Source organism: Thermobia domestica, chromosome 14, assembly GCF_964235325.1.
Source record: "Thermobia domestica chromosome 14, izTheDome1.hap1.1, whole genome shotgun sequence".
Lineage (NCBI taxonomy): Eukaryota > Metazoa > Arthropoda > Insecta > Zygentoma > Lepismatidae > Thermobia > Thermobia domestica.
The window spans coordinates 63,895,498-63,917,970 of NC_137467.1; the positions used below are offsets into that span (position 1 = coordinate 63,895,498).

A 22,473-nucleotide genomic window follows, 5' to 3' on the forward strand; every position below is an offset into this window, starting at 1 on the left:
TATCAGGGACAATGACGTGGTGCAACGTATTGCTTACGATTATATTTTAGTTCATAGGCGAGAATATTAGAGACCAATCACGTAATTTCATTTTGACAATTCTCAAATTATCCTACAAATATTAAATGTACTAATGTCCTGGACCCATAATCCTATCGTGGGTCAATAACTCATCACATCACTATATTAATATTTGACAATAATTTACCCAAAGAATGACATACCACTGAGTTCTAAGAACAATTACCAATTATTGATTTAACAATAAGAAATGTGCCCATCCCAAAATTTAAGATTAGTATACTAATACATCTGTGTCTTATGAAAAAGTAATAAATCCTGTACTCATTCAATAATAAAGTCGTATCAAGAAAGGTCAATAACCTTCTAATTTAAATCTTTGGCCATAAGAGGGACACCAAAATTTACAACGGGTCCTAGAGAACGATTACCGAATTTTATTTGGTAATTTCCACATAGAAAATCGTCCTATGAACCCCAACCAAATTTAGAAGGGAACATAAAAATATAAAGGTAACAAACCTCTGTACGTACCCATATAACGTGCTAAATCCCTATCAAAAGGAATAAATTGAGTCAATAATCTAACACGTGGTCTTACCAATTTCTGGTAATTTTTACCCATGAAAGTTTACGAGATTTATAATGGTATATATTAAGAACCTATATCATTATACCAAATTGGGCAATTTCCTAATCTTAAGGGTGAGCCAATATTCCTCTACTAAATTTTAAGATGAAAGCATCAATGTACTCATGTCTTGTAAAGAAAATAAACCCCTAAACACATTCATATATTTATAAGAGGTAATTAAACCGCATCAAAGGGGTCAATAACCTCGGAAATTTGAAGTTTTAACATTTTTATCCATAAAAGGGAACAAAATGTACCACCCAAATTTATACCTATTAGGGTCCAAATTTTAGGTGGTGCCAATGTACTCCTTCAAATGTTTCAACGGATGCACCAAGGTATCTATATCTTAAGAAATAGAATAGACTCCTATACATTTCCAGATAATTAGATAAGGTAATAAGACCTCATCAAAGGGAATCAATAACCTCCGAAATTTGATTTTTAGCAATTTTTCTTACCCATAAAAGAGAACGGGCTGGATTACCCAGATTTATAGTAATTCATATTGGGGTCCTATACTATGATACCGAATTTTTAAAGTAAACAAATTCGAAAATTTAAGGTGTGTGCACTAATATACCTATGTCTTATGTAAGTTAATTGACCCCTATACATACCCATATAAACATATACAATAATAAAACCGCATAAAAGGTGATAACTTAGGTCAAAACCAAACACGTGGTACAACGTATTGCTTACGTTTATATTTTAGCAATGTTTTATCCATGAAAGGAAGGAGGTGGACCACCTAATTAATAGTGGTACATATTACTGTCCAGTACTATTATACCAAAAGTTTACATAAAACAATTTCCAAAATTGAAGGGGTGGGACAAGGTACCCCTACCAAATTTTAAAGGGGTGCACCAATGTACCTATGTTTTATGATAGAGAATGGACCCCTAGACATGACCATATAACCTTATAAGGTAGTACGACCTCATCAAGGGGGATAAAATGGGCCGTAAACGAAACACGTGGTGCAACGTATTGCTTAAGTTTATATTTTGGCAGTTTTTCACCCCTAAAAGGAAACGAGGTTGACCACCCAAATTTAGAACATATATTAGGGTCCTGTACTATGATACCAATTTTTTTAAATTGGGCAATTTGCGAATCTGAAGGGGTGGGCCAAATTAACCCTCCCAAAATTTTAAAGGGGTGCATTAATATTCCCATGTCTTATGAAGGGGAATGACCCCCTTATTCGCCCATATAATTTTATAAGGTCATTATACCTAATCAAATTTGATAAATTGTCAAAAAAAAACCAAAATTTGACTTTTTGGCAATTTTTCTACGCATAAAAGAGAACGAGATAGAGCCCCAATACTGATAGAGGTACATGCCATGGTGATAGGCTACCACACCAAATTTTTAGATTTGGGAGTTTCCAAAATCTGTGTGGTGGTCCTATGTACCCATGCCAAAATTTAGGGGATGGGCCAAAGAATCCCTGCCAAAACTTAGAGGGGTGGTGTAAGTACCCCGGGGTCATTGACCCCGGCCAGAGTCATTGACCTTTGACCTATGACGTCACAAAAATTGGCTGACTCGGTTCAATATACGGGGGAGTACTACTGGGGTCATGTCACATGACTCATGTGACATGTCATTTTGAGGTAGCGTTTCACCACAAGCACAAATCTGGCACTATTTTAAAGATAGCTTTAGTCCTGTAAGAATTATTACCAATGAAAAGATTTCTCCTTTTCACAGATAATTGCCAAAGTTGTGCTTGTGGCACTATTATTCAATCCTATATTAATTTTAGTAAATACCGTAACAATCATAATTGTATTAATGCATTTAATTATTGGACTAGCATATTTATTTCCGTCATATCAAACAATGTAATTACTTCCTACTTAATTTGGTTTTTTAGTTGGTCAATATATGGCAGTAGCAAATGATGTGTTTGTACTTTGTAAGTTGTTTAAAATGTAAATGCATAAATATAGAAAATATTTTAAGTATAATTTTGTAGGCAAAAAGTTTAGTTTGCCCGCAGTAGTTTTGCTGCCTGACATTCGATTTTTAATATTAAATTGAAGCTCATCAAAATATTTTATATCTATTTTAGTATTTGTAAGCTACAGAGGAAAGGATTGAACTCTGGTCACAGAGAAGGTATTGCCTTTTACGGCCCACCCATGTTAGGATGGGAACGAAACTTGTTTTTTTTTTTTTAAGTTATTTTAGTTCAAATGTCAGGATTAACAGTTGGATATTTCAATTTTCTAGCGAATTTTAATGGAAAAATGCAAGCTGAGGATACAATATGTATCGGAAGGGAATTTATTTAATTCGTTGTGCCAATGAACAGATTCTGGAAAGTAAATTACCGTCAATCAAGTAAGTGTTGAGGGCCCTTTTCTACAACTTGTGAACAGTAAATCTGACAGTTAGGGAAAGTGCACGATAAGCTGTTAAAGAAACTGAGGTACTTTTGTAAATGTCAAGGATCCCAGTAAAGAATACCCAACGCAGTGCTGACAAACTGATTGTATTGTATGAGAAATACTGAGCATTACAGAAGAACAATGAAATATCGAGTGAAGTGCAAAGGCAAAAAATAAGTAGCTTTGTCAAAAATCTTGCCTGATTTATTTCATATAGTACACGCTAATGCTCTAGGCATTATTGAAATCAAGACAGATAGAGAGTTATCAAAGACAGGAGGGACGAAATGGTAACATACTTGGTAAAGACATGAGTTTGGCACGAAAAGAACCAAAGGGATATGCACGGCTTTAAAAGAAAGAGAAACGCAAAAGAAAAGCCACTTCTGAAAATGATTTGTTTGAACTTTACACACCAAAAGACGTGGAGGTGAACAGTTCAAGTAATGAAGAGAAAAGCCCAGCTGAGAATGTGAGAGAAGATGTAAAAATGGATGCATGTGTGCCCGGACCCTCTAAGAGATGTAAAAGGGAAAAAAACTAATTTTATTACTCCAAGACTGTTGCTGTTCTTGATGGATACAAGGTCACTGATAGATCTGACGGTGGTGGCAGAAGCATTTGGCCATGATGTATAGAAACTAGTGATAAATACGTCTTCCATTCACTAATGCCAATAGAAAATTCTTAGCGAAGTTGCCAAGGACTATAAGAAACAATTTCAGAGTGCACTAAGTGCGTTAGTTGTGCATTGGGACGGAAAACTACTTCCAAAATTGACTACCAGAGACACTGTCGAAAGATTATCAATAATTATTACAGCATCGTCATGAGAGTCTAATTACTGTTCCCATTTTGTCATCATCAAGAAAACATATTGTTTTTATTATAGTTCATTCACTTGAAGAATTGAACTTGGTAAAGTTCATGCAGACAGTTTGTTGTCACACTACTCCGTGCAATATGGGTCATGTCAACGGTGCTTGCGTTCTGCTAGAGAAGAAGCTCCAAAAAATTATATTCCTTCCCTGAAGACACCCCATTTATGAATTGGTTTGATAAGTGTTGTGTTTGGTTTGTAGCTGGACCAGGCGTTCCTCTATTTAAGCGTTTTCAGAGAGAGTGGTCTAAAATAGATTGCACTAACTTTTTTCCAGAAATTGATGATGATGATGTAAAGGACAATATTTCCTATGTAGGAAATGAAGTGTTGAATTTTGCTATCAAACTTGTAGAAGCAGGACATCGCAGAGAAGATTACAGGGAATTTTTAGGACTGGTCATCATATTCTTGAGTGGCATACGTTCCGGAGGCGTTTTCTTTCGTTTGCCTGGAGCAATTCACCATGCAGGGTTAATGGGAAAAGCAATCTACGTTTTACAAACATTTCTTTTTCGCCAACAATTTTGTTTAACGAAGCAAATAGAATCGAATCTTCGAAGAGTATGCATTTTTCTGATATATGTGCAAGCTTGGTTTAAATGTGATCGAGCATCCCATTCACCATTACAAGACCTGCAATTTTTGAAAGGTTTGTACAGTTATAGACAAATAGATATAGAATTGTCTGAAGTGGCTCTTTATAAATTTTCTCGCCATGTCTGGTACTTGGTGGAGGCACACCTAGCGTTTTTTTTAAATAAATTTAGCATTATGAAAAAAATGATCGAAAGAATTAAAACTGTAACGGGAAACCGTGAAACAGCAAAGAAGCTTGACGAAAGAGGTGATATGATAAAAAGTCTTGTGAAAAGAGAAATCAGTGATTTCGTTACAACAAACACACAAATTTTAATCGAGAGATTTAAAATACCCAAAGGGTTTCTTAAGTGTGAACCGATTTCATTTTCAATTAATAATAATTATCTTCAAGGAAAGATAATAGCTAAATTTATTCACGTAACAAACGGTGCAGCAGAAAGAGGAGTGAAACTAATAGATTACCACGAGAAGCAGTTTCGTTTGCAGATAGTGAAGGACCACAGACAATATTTTCCTAGATGTGTCAAAAGTGAACTATGTAGCAAATAAGATTGAAAATTTACCACAAACCTACTACACAATAAGGGATATTTCAATTTCTTCCAAGTTATAATTTTTCTCTTTTCTCATAATGGACTATGAAGAGGGTTGCGCACGAGACAAGATTTGTGGCTGTCTCGTCTCGAAAATGTGCTGTAAAAGTGATGTCTTGACTCGAAAAATGTATATTTCTCTATTGGAAGAGCCATATCTCGACTCGAATTTTGTCAGGAAAATCCTGTCTCGACTCGTCTCGTGTGCATCCCTAACTATGAATCATCTTGATGGAAACTTATTTGCAGTTCATAGCGAAACAAAGATTTAGCTTTCTCTAGCAGTTTCTTTCAGTTCATTTATAAAACTTCCAACATTCTTACAAATCTGATGTCCATAACTACAATAAAATAACATTAAATCGAAGCAATTCGTTTTTCTCAAGTAATAACTATTACATGATTATAGGTAACTTGAAAACAATGCCAGATTTATGCTTGTGGTGAAATGCTACCTCAAAACGATATGTCACATCACTCTCTCCTTATGTGAAAATTTTTACCTGAATTCAAGATGGCGAACTTCAAGAGGCCGCCATGATAACGTTATACAAGATTACATTGGTCTCTTTTTCTATTTCTATTATCCAAGATATCTCCCGTTCATTTTCTTAAGCCATTTCTATATTTCAAAGGTTTCTTCCAGGTTTTCCCCTTTACTATGCATTGTAATCGAATTCAAAATTTTAGGTCGCTTCAGGCACCATTTACAATTATTCAATGGATCTAATCTTTCTTCTGGCTCAATTTATCTTTCTGCATCTGAATGACCCCTCCCCAAATGTACAGAGAAATCGGCGCCCTGGCACACATGTAGGCAATTTTAGATTTTGGAGGAGTAATTTTATGGCACATTAGTGTTTGTCGCGTCTCTGCCGCTGGTAGAACCCAAGTGGTATACTTTTCAATACGGAAGTGAGGCTACAGAGGATAGTCACTCCGGAGCATCCAATTTTTGCCCAGAGGTCTCTGGTTGCTCATCGCTAGTCCACCGACGTTTTCGACATGAGCTTGTGTTTCAGGTTGTTTACATTATTAGTTTTCTTTCTCTACCTTTAACAAAAACAAAACTTCCGTACAAACTCATGATTACTTAATGTTATTACTTAGATTCTTTCTCTACCAGAACTGGCAACTATGAAACTTCTAGCTTCCTTAACTATATTTCTTGTCGATTTCAATTATATCAAATTATCTAGTGTTTATATCCCAATTAATTTTACATATAAATTGTCAACTCCGAATATATCGTACTAAGGTGACTGGTACTATTGCTGATACATCTTTCTTGATGGAATTCTACTTTGATTACGTTACTACTAGTCCACAATTTGCAATAAAAATTTGTTTCATTATTTTATATTCAACAAACTCAATTCTAATAACAAAATATATACCACTGTTACTTACTGTCTGTTATACATCCCTTGCAATATCTCCTGTTTACGTTACCAGATATAAAACACAGATAATACGGAGCACATTTGCTTAACATCTTTCACCACATCATCAGTTTATTAGTCGTACCTACACTATATTCTGCGTATGATATCAATTCGATGTTGTTATTTCCTCCAATGTTTATTTGGTTTCTGAAGCTGAGACAGAATATATCTTATCCTGTTGCGCAAGCGCACACTCACGGCTTACCACTATAAGATACTAAAGCATACATTCACGACAACTACTCGAAGGAAAGTCACCATTGATCTAGAACCATGAGGAACGAAATGAAGTGGGTGCTCGTTATTTCACCACGCACACACTTCTCACTCAAAACGCTTCTCTTTGACGACTGGTTCTCTACGTTGACCCTTGCTCAACCACTCTTTATGTGCATTTTGATTTAAAAAAAAAAACACCTAGTTTTCATCGCATTTTATAAGGTGTATCAAGAAACAAACATCCCACTAATGATGCAGCACTTGTCTCTATATACCCATTCTCCTCTGTACCTGAGCTGGGGTCAACAACTCATGTGGCTCAATACGATATTTCCTTCTGGTTTACCGAAGTTTGCGAATGCGACGAAATAGAGTGGACTGGGATTTCCGAATTGGCACGACAATTTGAAAATTATAACTTTGCAAGCAATACACGACTTATTTAGGTAGCACTACTAAAATAGAAGCAGTGAACTAATACCTACAATTTCATATAAATAACGATTTGCAAAACACCAGTAGCTGGTTCCATATTAAGAAGAACGTGAATAAATATGTTTCCTTCTTTCCACTTCCCTCTCTATCTTTCTGATACATCAGTTCAATCTAGATATGACTTTAGTAACGTGAGCCACTATGTTCCATTTGGTGTAACTAGTAATATATACTACAATAATGAAAGCTCACCAAGCCAGGACTCTGCTTTCTCAACCTAAAACCGAAACATACCCGTTATATGTCAGATACACTAATAGACTTGTAGAGCGTACAGCTTACTGTTAGATCAAAAAGCGGAATTTGTTATCGGATATCAATTACTTACCTGTTATATTATATTGCGAGATTTTAGGTTGACATCTTAAATTTCGTAGGATCCTCGTGGAGTAGACAGCACCAAAAACCACTGGTATCATAAGCCTTATTTGCTTCAGATTCCTTTTATTATCCTCACGAGATGTCAAATTAGTTTACTACCTAACTCTGAAAATGCAAAGTAGTAATAATAATAATAATAATAATAATAATAATAATAATAATTCTCCAAGTAAATTCTTATTCTCAATCAGTCATTATTAAGTGACCAAACAATGTTGAGAACAGGTCTTTAGAACAACATAAGGTGTTAATATTGCGAGAATATGTCAACATAAACAAACTGCCTCAAATGTGAAAAAAATACCAAACGTTACTTGAAGCTAGAAATGAATCGGAACCAGATAAATATATTTCTTTATACCAATAATATCTATGAGGTTAAGTTGACTCCAAACAATATATTTTCTCTTCTGACATGAACCATTACTACAATACCACAAACTGCATCAAAGATTGGAATACTCCCTAAATCCAGGAAACCCTTTAAATACAGGTAACACGTGCTCCACAAACCGAATTACAACACAGTGCTGACGTCAAAAGCATGACTGTCCAATTAACAACAGGATTTTTAAACACATTGCAAAAAGATTAAAATTTAACCAAGCACTAAACTGAAAATAACACATTACTCTTTTCTTTGTAACTAGTTGACCATAAAAAAAATTAAGAACCTAGAAAATATAATTACTTGTATTATAAATTTCTAGTCAATGTGTTGGACCTCTAAATTATAAATGCTTTCCTAAATTCAATGGAATTAACATTATATCAAACAAACATTGTAAAGAAACTGACTCTGTATTCAACCAAAAGAGTCACTTGTGATATGTGAAAAATATGAAACTCGGTCTTCTGCTCAGAAGAGAGGTACCAAATCTGTCCTTGTCCTAAACGACGCGTAGTTCTTCCCCAGTGAGTGGATGTGCTTCAAATTAGAAGAGACTAACAACAAATAATTAAATATTTACCAGGAAAGTTACTTGATAATCGAAGTAAAGTCTCTTAGCAATTTCCATTGATCCGTAAGCTTTGTTATATTTCTCGATCTGTACAAAACACTGAGTCGTGAGAAATGTAACATGTTGAAAGGAAAAATAATATATTATTGAAATGAAAAGCATTATATATATATATATATATATATATATATATATATAATCACTTCTTTGTGTTTTTTTAAGTTTTAATAATTTAGCTTTAGGTTTTATTAAATTTGGATTTTTATTGAACAATGCCAAGATTGTTTAATTTGCGTTAGTTACTTAATGTATAATCATTGCAGCTATACTGAATTGTCTAGCAATGAAGTATAAATTGACTTACGTGTTATTTGTTTGTAGTTTAAATATACAGTGAAACAATTTGCTTGGTTCATTAACTACTGTTTAATATGGTATAATGACCTATTGTAACTAAGAATGCGAAATGTTATCAAGTGTTGTTCACAATAACTTGTAGTAACTATATAATATTTAACATACTTGTGCTTAGAGTAATGACGATACCATATGATTTTATTATCGTGAGATTTGTAGTATATGTAAGATATATCCTCAAGAGTCCTCCATATGAAGAATTAATAGTCAAGGTTACTTGTAAAGAGTCAAGTGTAGACTAAGAAAATATTGTTCATGGCACTTTGTATGTGTCTCCTTCACGATACAGTGATGGTGTCATGCTCCTTTTACATCCACCAAACTTTCGTCTATGACATTTTTCAAAATTAACATTCTTATTGCCTCAACAGAGATGAATCACTCAGAAAAAGTATGATCATTTGTTGCTTTAAAAAAAACTTAGTCATAAAGAGTTTTATACAATTAAAATGAAAAGTGCCCTTACATATTTGTTGTAATTTGTAATGAGTATAGGCCATTCATATTGAAAAGTGGTGGAACATATTTGTAAGCTTATATTCGTCGCATTAAGGAAAATATGAAATATTTTATTTTGAATTCTGGATGTTTAAAGTTTGAATGTTTGAATTCTGGATGTTATATTGGATTCTGGATATTTCATACTCAGGTTAGAGCTTACAGTTCTGTCGTCACTTGTGAAATGCCCATCGTTCAACGTGATCATTCTTAGTAAATTCGGTATGATTGCCTTAACGCTACAAATGTTTCGGACTTCAATACGTATTGTCTTACTTTAAAATTAAGACTCTTATATCCTTATTCATCATCAATAAAGGTATAGTTAACTATTTACACTTTCCTGCAACTAAATATAATTCAAAATACCAATATATATATACATACACACATATATATATATATATACATACATACATACATATATATATATATATATATATATATATATATATATATATATATATATATATAGCTTGGGTCTAAAATTGCCAATGTTACTTTTCCGCGAAAATGAGATACGTCTATAAATGGATGTTTCCTTGTACAAGAAGAGCAAAGTCAACACTAAATAGTTTGGAATATATACCATTCATATTAACATTTGCTTTTATTGCTCAAAGAAATATCCATTTATAGGCATTAAAATTTGACGAACATCTCATTTTTGCCAAAAAGTGTATATATATTTGTGTGTGTGTGTAAAAGTTGTAATAAAATGGTTCTAAGTATATACTGTAGTTTTGTTTCATACTCATTCCAGCAAAGATGATTCAAATCCATTTTGTGCATATTTTATTTTTATACAACATACTTACGAATGCGGAATGTGCAGGCACAAAATCTTCAAAAAATGAAAACCTATTTCCTAAGTTTCTGCAAGAACATAAATCGAAAATATTCCAGAATGATAATATTCACGAAAATTATAATTCATATACTGGGAGTAAGAATGCCGTCACTCGCTATCGGAGGTCTGTACAGGACAATCAAAGGTTAAAAGGTAAATATATTTTTAAATAATTGTTGCTTGAAGTAATAAATTACAGGTACGTTGTTGACAATATGTATTTAGAAACATTACAAGTATACATCTCTACGAACCTTTTATTTACGTACACTATAGAATCTTTAAGAAATTCAAATTTCTAAAATTGTAAATCTTAATCGATTTATACCAAAGCATTTACTGTGAATATAATCAGTGAGTTTTCTATTCTCTATCACAACAAAACGAATAACCGAAAAATTTTGTACAGCTATTCCAAAAAGAATGACTACACTGATTATAGCTGTCTTGAACTTAAAATCCTCTAAGTCCAACTTTGGGTACCTTAGGAAATAGTAAGCCAAAAGTGCCAGGTTCAACAAAAGCTTTGTAACTGGGAATGGATTTGTGCAAATATAGTTTATATATTTTAAATGTAATAAGACATATTGAAATGTTAATTGTTGAAGAAATAACATTCATTTGAGAGTATTTCGAGATTATACACACGCTTAACACTTATTGGTTTTGTTACCTAAGTTTCCATACATAAACGAACATATCTACTGGAATGGAAGACAGTGACCATAAGTCTCGCATCCATAGTAGAGTGAAAAAGACGAAAAGGAAAACAACAGCCTTTACGACGGTTATGAATGTCAATCTTTTTTTTTTCAAAAGGAATGCGGAAATGATGTTCATGCTAGCTCTGGGACTTTTAATTGTAAGGTCGTGACTTCGATTCACATTTTCGAGAGTTCTCGAAAGGTCTCCACTGGCTTCTACCCTTAGGCAACTGTATCCTGTTTCTACTTTCTATTCCTATTTCTGAGAGAAACATCTTAGTAATATCCTCCCATTTGCGCCTAGGTTTTCCTAATGATTGTTTCTCGATTGGTTTTCCAAATAAGACTTTGAAAGTGTTATTACTTCCTTTTATCCTAGCTACATGACCTGCCCACCTGAGCCTCCTAGACTTAATGATCCTAACAATGTTTGGTAAACCGTATAAATTATGTAGTTCCTCATGAAGTTTCCACCATTCCCCATTCCCGTTCCTCTTGGTTCCAATATTCGCCTCAGGATCTTGTTCTCTGATACTTTTAGTCTATGTTCTTCCCTCAGAATAAGCGAACACGTTTTGCAACCATACAGATAAACAGGAATGATTATGATAATATATAATTTGAGCTTCAAATTTCTCGACAGAATTCGCGACTAATAGAGATTTTCGACTGAATAATAACACGAATTCCCTGCTTTTAGTCAACAGTTATTTTTTTGCCGTATTATGATCCCGACATACTTCCATATATTTATTTTTCTCTACATTTACTTCTAAACCCATGTTCCTCCAAGAGTTTATTAAAACCTGCATTTCGTTCTATTATGCTCCTATCATCCCCTATTAAATTTACATAATCAGAATATGCCATAACTATTGGATACCGGCCCTAGTTGCTACCTTTGATTTTCCTTATAGGATATTCTGGGACTAAGTTGAATAATAATGGCGACAATTCACCTCCTTGTTTCAGGCCATTCTGACGTGAAAGCTCATGGACAAAAATTTTTCTACCCGAAATTCTTTACTTTGGGATTCATTTAAACATATCTTAATTAATCTAATTGGGTTTTTCGGTATTCCAAATTCTGTAAGAATGTTGTACAATGCTTCTTTCCTAACTGAGCCGTAAGCATTTCTAAAATCAATAAATAGTTTATGTATCGGGGTATTGTATTAACACTTCTTTTCGAATATTCGTGGAATGGTAAATATTTGGTCAATAATTGATCTTTTTCATTTAATCCACACTGCATATGATGTCGTCTTCGGTAATAGAATGTTTGAAAGGATTTTATAGGATGTTGGCAGAAGAGAAATGCCTCGATAATTATTATTGTCAGTTTAGACGTCTTTCTTTTGAATTGGAACAATGATTGATTCTTTACACTTTTGTGGCAATTCTTCCTTGTTTCATATAAGGAGAATGAGTGCTTATCTTTTTGCAGAACATTTCGTCTCCAGCTAAAATTATAATTTAAATACGTAAGTAATTGTTAGGTTTAAAATATGAGATGTGGCAGGTGTTAACCGAACTCAGTTTATTATTTGTGAATGTTAAATACAAATTAAGTAAACGTATAATGGTAATACAAAAGTGTCTGTAGTGTATTTGTCTGTACCTATTTACTTCTCAATATTCTCATTACAGTATGGGAGTTACCATCTTATAGATAATATTATAATCTGTAAATAGGGGACAATTGTATCTGGCGTTTGTTTAAGTCACTATTAAAGTTTAGTATTATTCTAAATGCACTTTATTCGTCTAATTCATAACCTGAGTTACATAGAGTAAATCGGTGTGTTTTACTCTTTTGAAATTATTAGCATTTCTCGTCTCACTTTACTCGATATACTGAAGCATATGCAATTATTTTTCATTTAACACATCCAATCTGGGGTATAGTAACACGTCTGGTGGAAGAACCAGTGATGGTCGAATAGGTAGCATTAGTAAGTCATTAATCCAATTTTCTAGTTCCGCAAGGTCGAAATTTCTTTATTTGGGAATTTCTCTATTCTAGAAAATGAAAATGACATAACCGAAAATATACAGGGTGCGGCACGTAAAACCGGTCCGTAAAGTGAACACATAAAATGAAATGTAATGTATTGAATATGATTAACTACAACACATGAATGAAATGTAATGTATTGAATATGACTACTCACCTTCACAGCAGCCTTTACAGCAGGTGCTGAAAGTGTCCTCCGCCCACTTCAACACACATGTGAGCGCGATTGAGGAGATTCATATATATCCTTGTCAGTTCTTGTGTTGTAATGCTATTGGTGACATCCTGGATCCTGGTCTTGAGTTCTTCAATTGTGTGTGGATTTGTTTCGTATACTCTTCCCTTTAACAGTCCCCATAAGTAAAAGTCACACGTGGACAAGTCCGGTGACCGAGGAGGCCACAAGCCTTTGCTGATTGTCCTCTCTGGTGTAAACATCTCATGCACAAGGGACAATGATGCAGCTGATGTATGGCATGTTGCACCGTCCTGCTCGGTCGGTGTAACATAACTGACGCTCCTCTTCGGTCAAGTGTGTATAAAACTCCTCCAGGATTCCCGTATACACGTCACTGTTCACTGTCGTCTCAAAGAATATGGGCCCAATAACGCGTGTGACGGAAATGGCACACCAAACACCAATCTTCTCATCATGCAAGGGTACCTGGTGGATTGCGTGTGGATTTTCTGTCGACCAATATCGTTGTTTTGGGAATTTACGTACCCAGACAGGTGGAACCGACCCTTCAACAATGGCAACACGCTCGGGTATCGAATACGGCATTATCACACACTGACACTCACCCGGCTTAACACAAAGAGGCCTTTTTCTCAACTGGTTTCGACAAGTTTCACTGGATGCGGCTGCACGTGACTGCTGCAGGTCACGTAAGTCGACCCGACCTCGACCCGCCATCTCTTGGTAGGAAGGTAGAATTTTTAAGTGTTGCCAAAAACACAATATACCAGAATATTACGACGGGCCGGTTTTACATGCCGCACCCTGTAAAATATATAAATAAAAACTTGACAGAATTGTAGAGAAAGAACCAAATAAATGCAAATTTTCACAAATTGAGCAGTGGAAGTAATGTAGAATATGTTCATTGTCATTTGTTGTTTAAGATGTTCATTCATTGGCTACATCGAGTCTACGATGTTATGGAATATCTTAAGTTCAATAATATAGTTTGAAAGGATATAGATATCCTTTTCGTTGAAAAGCTGTAATTCAAAATCAAGTGTTCTTTTTACAATGCATTTGGACGCTCATTTGTAGAGGGCTGGATTCCGAATTGCCAAGTTTGGAGTTTAAATCCAAAAGATGTCTTTTCCTTGTTAATAGAATTGCACAGGCAAATAATACAAGGAAGGGTTACTAAGAGAGAAAAAAACAGAAAAGTAATGGTAGTTCTAAAGTGTTGTTCTGGGAGTTAGAGTGGTGACACTAATAATGTATTCAAAACTCTTATGCATTTATAACACTTTCGATTCTTATGGACGTAGAACAATTAGATGACCAACAAATATATTTGCTTCTTCTACCTGCAGTCTTGTCCTGGAAACAAGGTCCTACAGATCTTCCCGTGCTCTTGATTGATCTGCCTTAGCCCAACTGTGCTTTAAACCATTCATCTGCTCAGCTCATGGGGTTGATCTCTGCTACACGAGGCGGCAAGTGAATTAAAATCAATCTCAGAATACTCTGCGAATATATAATATTGTCTCTGCGAATACAGGAAGCCCATATTCATATGATAAACGTTATACATTGGACTATACCTAGGTACAGAAAACGGTGCCTCTCATTCGATGTTGTGAATATGGAGTCCTCTTAGAAAACTACATTTCCCTGTTGCGATCCAAATGAGCATTTGGAGATTCTTTCTTCGTCTGAGAAATCTTCCTTCACCTCAGCAACACAGGTACCTAACCGAGCATGACAAAACCTTCAAAGCTCTGTCTGGGTGTTACCAGGAAAGTGAGAAGCTTCACTTAGATCTAGTGTGTTTAACCAGGTTTTTTATACTAAGTTTGCGTCCTTCATGGTAAAGACATGAGGACTACCAGAAGATCGTGAAATACCAGCCTGATCGTAGTACGATATTGTCGAAGCCATCGCGTGACTATAGAGTCCGGAGTAGCCATTTGTCTGCCAGCTCCAGTTGCAGCATAGACCTCCAACTCCAATAAGGTTATAGGGACTAACTGTCTGTGCATGATCAGCAATGCTTTGAGCTGTAAGACACAAAAAGTCGAATCGAGAAAACAATAAGTATGATGCTTCTTAATTGTCCTGTATATATGTATGCATGTTACAGTGTACTAAGTGCGATGTAATATTAAGGTTATGAATTTTTAGTCTCAGTCAAACTACGATTTGTTTTTTAAGTTATATAGTTGTGTCAATATCATATTCTGTTTACGAAATGCAAATCATTACAGAATCGAGAGAATAATAAGTATGTATGTTTCTTAATTGTTCGGTGTCTATGTATGTGTGTTACAATGTAATTATTCCATGAAAAACATTGATTTTCCTTTTTACTTCAAATTCTTCCATTCTTAAATCTTACGTCTTTTCCTTTAGTTTCGTTTTCCTCTGTGTCTTCATTTGTTTATAATAAAATAGATAGAGAGCGTACGAATAAAATTGAGAGAGAGATAGAGGACACGGAAAAGAAAGGCGGAGAGGAAATGATAACTGTAATTGCTCCTAACTGTAATATTAAATTATGTTATTCACAGTCCTTTGTGTTTTCCGCTCTCCCTCTTTCCATTGATATATATAACTATGTGTGGCGCGTAAAGAAAGAACATTTACAACATGAAACAGGATATATACAATGCAATAACATATATATTAACTTTGAAATAACTATTATAGTTCAACTGCAAATTAAAATTGAATTGTTAACGCACTTCGTTTAAATGGGTCTAGGTCAAAACCCCCACAGCCAAAACCCCCACACTCAAGAAATGTCAAAACGCCCACACGATCGGTCAAAACCCCCACACAAATGGACAAATCCCCCAAACGCACGAACGGTCAAAACCCCCACAGCCAAAACCCCCACACTCAAGAAATGTCAAAACGCCCACAGGATCGGTCATAACCCCCACACAAATGGACAAATCCCCCAAACGCACGAACGGTCAAAACCCCCACAGCCAAAACCCCCACACTCAAGAAATGTCAAAACGCCCACACGATCGGTCAAAACCCCCACACAAATGGACAAATCCCCCAAACGCACGAACGGTCAAAACCCCCACAGCCAAAACCCCCACACTCAAGAAATGTCAAAACGCCCACAGGATCGGTCATAACCCCCACACAAATGGACAAATCCCCCAAACGCACGAACGGTCAAAACCCCCACAACCAAAACCCCCACACTCAAGAAATGTCAAAACGCCCACACGATCGGTCAAAACCCCCACACAAATGGACAAAACTCCCACACATAGCAACGGTCACAATCTCCACATAAATGGACAAAACCCCCACACAAATGGACAAAACCCCCACACAATCGGACAAATCCCCCACACTCTGAAAATACCGTGATTGCACGTCTTTGTTGCGGCTCTTTACGACGCCCACCTTAGTGTTTCTGTCATTACAAAACAGTGCAAGAAGAATAGTTGCAACATCGGTTTAAGTGGAATAAAAAATGTTATTAAAAAGTACAAGGGCAAGACATACATCCAGGATAATTTCAGAGTGTGGGAGATTTGACCGATTGTGTGGGAGTTTTGTCCATTTGTGTGGGGGTTTTGTCCATTTATGTGGGGATTGTGACCGTTGCTATGTGTGGCTGTTTTGTCCATTTGTGTGGGGGTTTTGACCGATCGTGTGGGCGTTTTGACATTTCTTGAGTGTGGGGGTTTTGGCTGTGGGGGTTTTGACCGTTCGTGCGTTTGGGGGATTTGTCCATTTGTGTGGGGGTTATGACCGATCGTGTGGGCGTTTTGACATTTCTTGAGTGTGGGGGTTTTGGCTGTGGGGGTTTTGACCGTTCGTGCGTTTGGGGGATTTGTCCATTTGTGTGGGGGTTATGACCGATCGTGTGGGCGTTTTGACATTTCTTGAGTGTGGGGGTTTTGGCTGTGGGGGTTGTGACCGGTTCCCGTTTAAATGACTTAAAGTCGCAAATGCGATAACTTTTAGTAGTATGTGATATTTAACATCGCATTTTATATTGGAAGAAAATGTACATCCCTTTCTAGCGTTATTGTAAAAACAGGTTCTGGTATTGTTAACCTATTATTGACATTCTGCAAACATGGAGAATTAGTTAAAGAAAAGAAGGAAAATTGAGTAAGTGAATGAGATTTAATCAAAAGAGAAAATTATGTCAATAAACTATAATAAATGTTAAGCGAAAGTAAGACTTGGATAATAAACAGAGGCCAAGTCCCATTACGCTTGAATCTTTTAACTGTGGAAGAGACAATGTTGTGTAATGTCAGGAAGCAGAAGATAACTACATCCCCGATATATATATACAGAGTGTTTCAAACCAACACTGACAACTTTCGGGAGGTGATTCCTGACATCAAGATAAGACAAAAGTATATACCAACTTGGGTGCACAAATGCTTCCTTTCGGAGTTATAGGCTACCGCAATCATGAAAATTTTTATGTCAAGTCATGCATGTAACGATGCATTATGAGACGTACTTATAGCTGTAAATTAATCTATCTTCAGTTTCTGCTGAAAACTCCGTTTCAGACTATTATTCAAAACAATAACATATTCTTACCTTCCACGAAAAAGAGAAATCAACGTTAGAAGAAACTCAGTAGAAGATAGAAATTACAAACACAGTGTACTTGCTTTGCACAGCTGAGAACGGCCCGCCAACATTTTGCTCATAATAAACGTTTCATGAAGGTCATAAGTAAGTTCAAACTTTTATCATTATGGATAAGATCTTAGATGATTCCTGTGTAGAGCCATTGTGGCTCAATGGTAGAGTTCAACTCTGGTGCTATGGATCGTCGATTCGACCTCTGCTCATGTCATGTGGACTTTGTGGTGAACACCATATATTTTTCAGACGTTATCCTGATTCCTCCCACTCTCTTCATTCCTCAAATTACTCGCCCCAATTTTCAATCCTTTCAAACTTTGTTCACAAGACGTGAAATTATGTCAGATCTAAGTTGTAGTATTCGAGTTCTACCAAGGAAAAGAGAACTAACATAATTCTAGGGACTATACCGCACCGTTGCTAAAATTATAATTTTTATGAGAGTGCTACCACCATTTAAGAAGCCAAATTAAATTTATCTTTTTGTGCTCAGTATTCACTCCAGCAGTTTTGCTTTCTAACGGCCATTGATTTTTGCTTCTACTTATTTATTTTATTACCTGTACTAAATTGGAAAACGTTACTCTAGACATACAAAGTTTCATGAACATATAGTGTGAAATTCTTATTGATAGGTTATGATCGGTTTTAATAAATATGTATCAGATTTTAAGTTCTATATTTTACACCAATGATCTTAGATTATGACCCCTAACTACAATCATAAGATTTAAAGCGTCAAATTGTTTTTGTGTATCAATATGGAGTAGAAATATTAATGTACCAATCCGATTTTACAAAGAAGACATTTGCACCAATGATCTTAAATGTCCTGTTCTCAATTCTATGATCATATGATCTAGTGAAATCTCTCCTCTTAGATGCGCTCAAAATCCGCTAAATTTAAATTTTGGTGAAATTTATCCGTTCAAACCATCGACGTAATCATCTAAATTTATAAAAGTATATCTCCAAGTCCTACACAATACTACATTTTTTATCTTAACAAATTCAAAATTATAACGGTGGACCAAAAGTAATTGTCTCAAAATTTGAGAAGTGTGCCTCAAGTTTCTTGTGAACAATGAAATAAAAGAAAAACTTGTCTTCAGCCATATGATCATATGTATGAAAGCGAACAAAAGTGCATTCAACTTCGATTTTCACATTCTTCAACGTTAGACAACCAACTTTGTAGTGATATTGGCTCGGTTGAGAACAAGATAAGGTAATTCTACAAGGCTTCTACTTTGTTCAGAATTAAAAGTGTAACTAGCGGCAAAAAGTAGAATAAAACCCATGTCTCTGCAGCCAATAAACAGTGCGAAAGAAGATATCCTTTAGTATGTACAGAACGACTGAAATGATGGGACAGTTACAAAGTGATCTGATTAATCTCAGACATACCAAGGAAAATCAATGTTGTTCAAACTTTTATTTTGTTTCACAGCATACAAAATTCTGTAAAATCTTCGAATGTTTTACATTATTCGTTTCAACATTACCTTAGCTTTTGTTAGTTTTCAGCTTTAATATATGTACTGAAATATTATGAGAAGATATCACGTCGTGAGGAGTGATTTGACTCCCATCTTCGTTTTGCAAAAACTTCTTCTATGTAGGAAACCATGGTAATTTTCAATTTTTTAAAAATAAATATTATTATGTCATCTGCACATTAACAGTAACAAAAGTATTTTCTGTTGTTCTATGAATGGTTTCCAGGGTTTTCGAAAAATGTAATTGAAAAAAGCAAAAGAACAATCTAAGAAACTAAAAACTTGTCCAATAGTGAAATTTTAATTTGTGAACACCATTGCATCAATATAAACCGACTCATAGGTTTACAACGGCCAATAGTAAAAATGTATATCTTTGAGTATTTGTGAGCACATAAGAGGCGTTTGTTTTAACTTAGTCTCCATTTAATAATAGGAGCATGTCTCGATTTTATTTATTTATTTATTTAGCCTGTTTTGACTTACAATATGGAGAGTATCTCCTATAAGTTCTACAGTTGTCATGCATATAAATCAAATTCTAATTACAGCTTATTACACCATTTGAAGTACAAAATTATAATAAAAATCACATGTTAAATTTGTTACATAATTACATCATATTCATACATCGTTATCATTTACAAATTCCTGAACTAAATAATATGCTTTAGAAAGTAACAGAGTACGAATTTTGTTTTGAGTATTAAAATTTACCTCTTTATAATGTGATGGCAACATATTATAAAGTCTCGTACAATTTAAATAAAGAAGCATTTACGAGATCAAAGTAACACAGGTTCTTTCTTGTTGAACGCTGTAACATATAATTCACTAACCCTTGCTATATTCAAAGTAAACAAGAACTGTAATTTAGTAAAGAGTAATAAACAACAAAATAATTAAATATCAAAATGGATTTATGTTTTTGATAATGTTTCAGTGAGATATGTTGTAACGGTTAACACGTACATGACTGTTGCATCTCAAGTGGAAATGGAGAACTTTCAACAGAAAGAATTCGTCATTCACTGTGTAAGAACAAGTTTTATGATTAACTTTTAACTTAAAGTGTTAGTGTACAGCAGAGTAATTTGAACCGACATCGTTGTCATTACCACAACACTGCGTATAACACGTTGACTATTCTTCCACTGCTAGCTTGTGATAGTTGAATTTATAAAATGAAGGCCGGGCAGACATAGATACAGAAAGAGGGTGAATATGTGTGGTAGAGGGAGAGAAAGAGAGAGTGAGAGAGATAAAATGAACAATATTTGAATGAAAAAAGAACAAAAATAAACACAGACACCTTTCGCTTCCCGAATTATGAAGGCTTGAGTAGGCAAGTCTTGGTTAGGGCAACCTTTTGGAAACTAATAACCGAGCAGTAGTCAGCTTAATCATACTTTGCTTTTGTAACCTACTTTGTGATACTACTTACGTAGAAAATTTCAAGAAAATGATTTCACCAACTTACTCGGTTACTTTAGCCAAGAGAAATGAGACGATAAGCTTTTAGTTTCTTTCAGTTCTCCGTTAAGAGGTATTTCGTTATCCACTTGGTCAAATGAGTAAAGTAACGTTTGCCTAGTAGTGTTATGCTAAAATTTTCTTCATAGATTTGGTTCCATTGAATTCGTGTAACTATTATAATATTTGGAATGTGTTTGTAGTCATACATTATACATATATTGGAGACGTTAGCAGAGTAAAATCTGTTCAGACAAAACTACAAACAATATGAGATATTAAACTTGAGCCTACATCAATCGCAATTCCCTCAGATTGGTACAGAGGAATTGCATTTTCCCTCAGTTCTTATATAGATCCTAACAGCAATACGTTCTTGTGCCAACGGTAGCTGAGCGTAGTGAGGCACTATGTCTTCGTAAAGAACTCATGGAACTTGGAAGCCTATAGTTCGGAGCTCCGACAAAGATGTTTGTTAGTTTTTTAACATATGTTTTTATTTTTAGCATAAAGATACTAGGAAGCAATTAAAAGTGTAATATTTCTTACTCATGTTAATTTTAGATTTAATGCTTTGTTGTTGTTAATGTTGCTATATTACATTCTCCATTTTTTTGTTTTTGTACTTTTAGTTTCCAAAGAAATACTTGGAAGATTTATAGGTTTGAAATCCTTAGAATAATCAGTGATATTTGGATGGGTGTGAAATTAGACTGAAATAAAAACAAGGAAGCATATAGTTAGAAACTTAAACGTCAAACTAATTTTATATATGACAAAATACATTCCTACTGCAAACATATTTAATAACCAATTAATCATACATTATTAGCAAATTAAGAAAATATAGGCTTTCATATATATATAATGAAAGTGACTATGTGACTCCGTAACTCTTGAACCACCTCACCGATCTCGATCAAGTTTTCAATATAGATGAGACTGGGCCAGGGATGGTTTTTATCTATTCACTCTCATGATGCAGCTTATGGGAGGAGAAGTGGGGTGAAAGGAAATTATAAAAATGCTCGCAAATGACGGTTATTAGTGTTGAATCCATAGTTTTTGGGGACGCTGAGATGAACCGTTACACTTTCGATGATGTTTAAATCCCAATTCAGCCCTCTTAGTACTCCTAATGCAGAATGATGACAGAAATAATTGAAGATGACCGACATTAATGCTGAATTGATAGTTTTTCGGGTCCCTAACGTGATTGGTGCTAATTTTGGTGTTATTTATGTTCAAAATGAAACGTATTCTCTCCCTGCGAAGAACGGATATTCTGCTAGGTTTCGATAAAATAACACACTTTATTTGAGCAAATGAGTTAGGATTATTTACGCCTTATATTAATATTTTAGCGAAATATAGTAAAGAATTGCTCCGATTTACAAATTTTGGTTAAGTGGATGTATGGAATATATTGGAAATGGCAAACGAAATTATTATTATTATTATTATTATTATTATTTCTAGCAGTAGAAAAAGAAGAAGAATTAGAACATAATGAACAATTCCACAATTCCTAGGAAACAATAACATTTGTATG

At 34.8% G+C, this 22,473-nt stretch overlaps 1 protein-coding gene across 4 annotated transcripts in view; it reads left to right on the forward strand.

Moving 5' to 3' along the window:
* The window catches only part of LOC145669707 (uncharacterized), a 925,722-nt gene that overhangs the window by 241,610 nt on the left and 661,639 nt on the right, over positions 1–22,473 (forward strand). For all 4 annotated transcript variants that reach the window (XM_081738014.1, XM_081738011.1, XM_081738010.1 and 1 more), the window contains one exon: positions 10,320–10,559. In XM_081738014.1, the coding sequence (XP_081594140.1) occupies positions 10,325–10,559 (235 nt within the window). In that variant the 5' untranslated portion in view covers positions 10,320–10,324. The remainder of the gene's footprint in view (positions 1–10,319; positions 10,560–22,473) is intronic.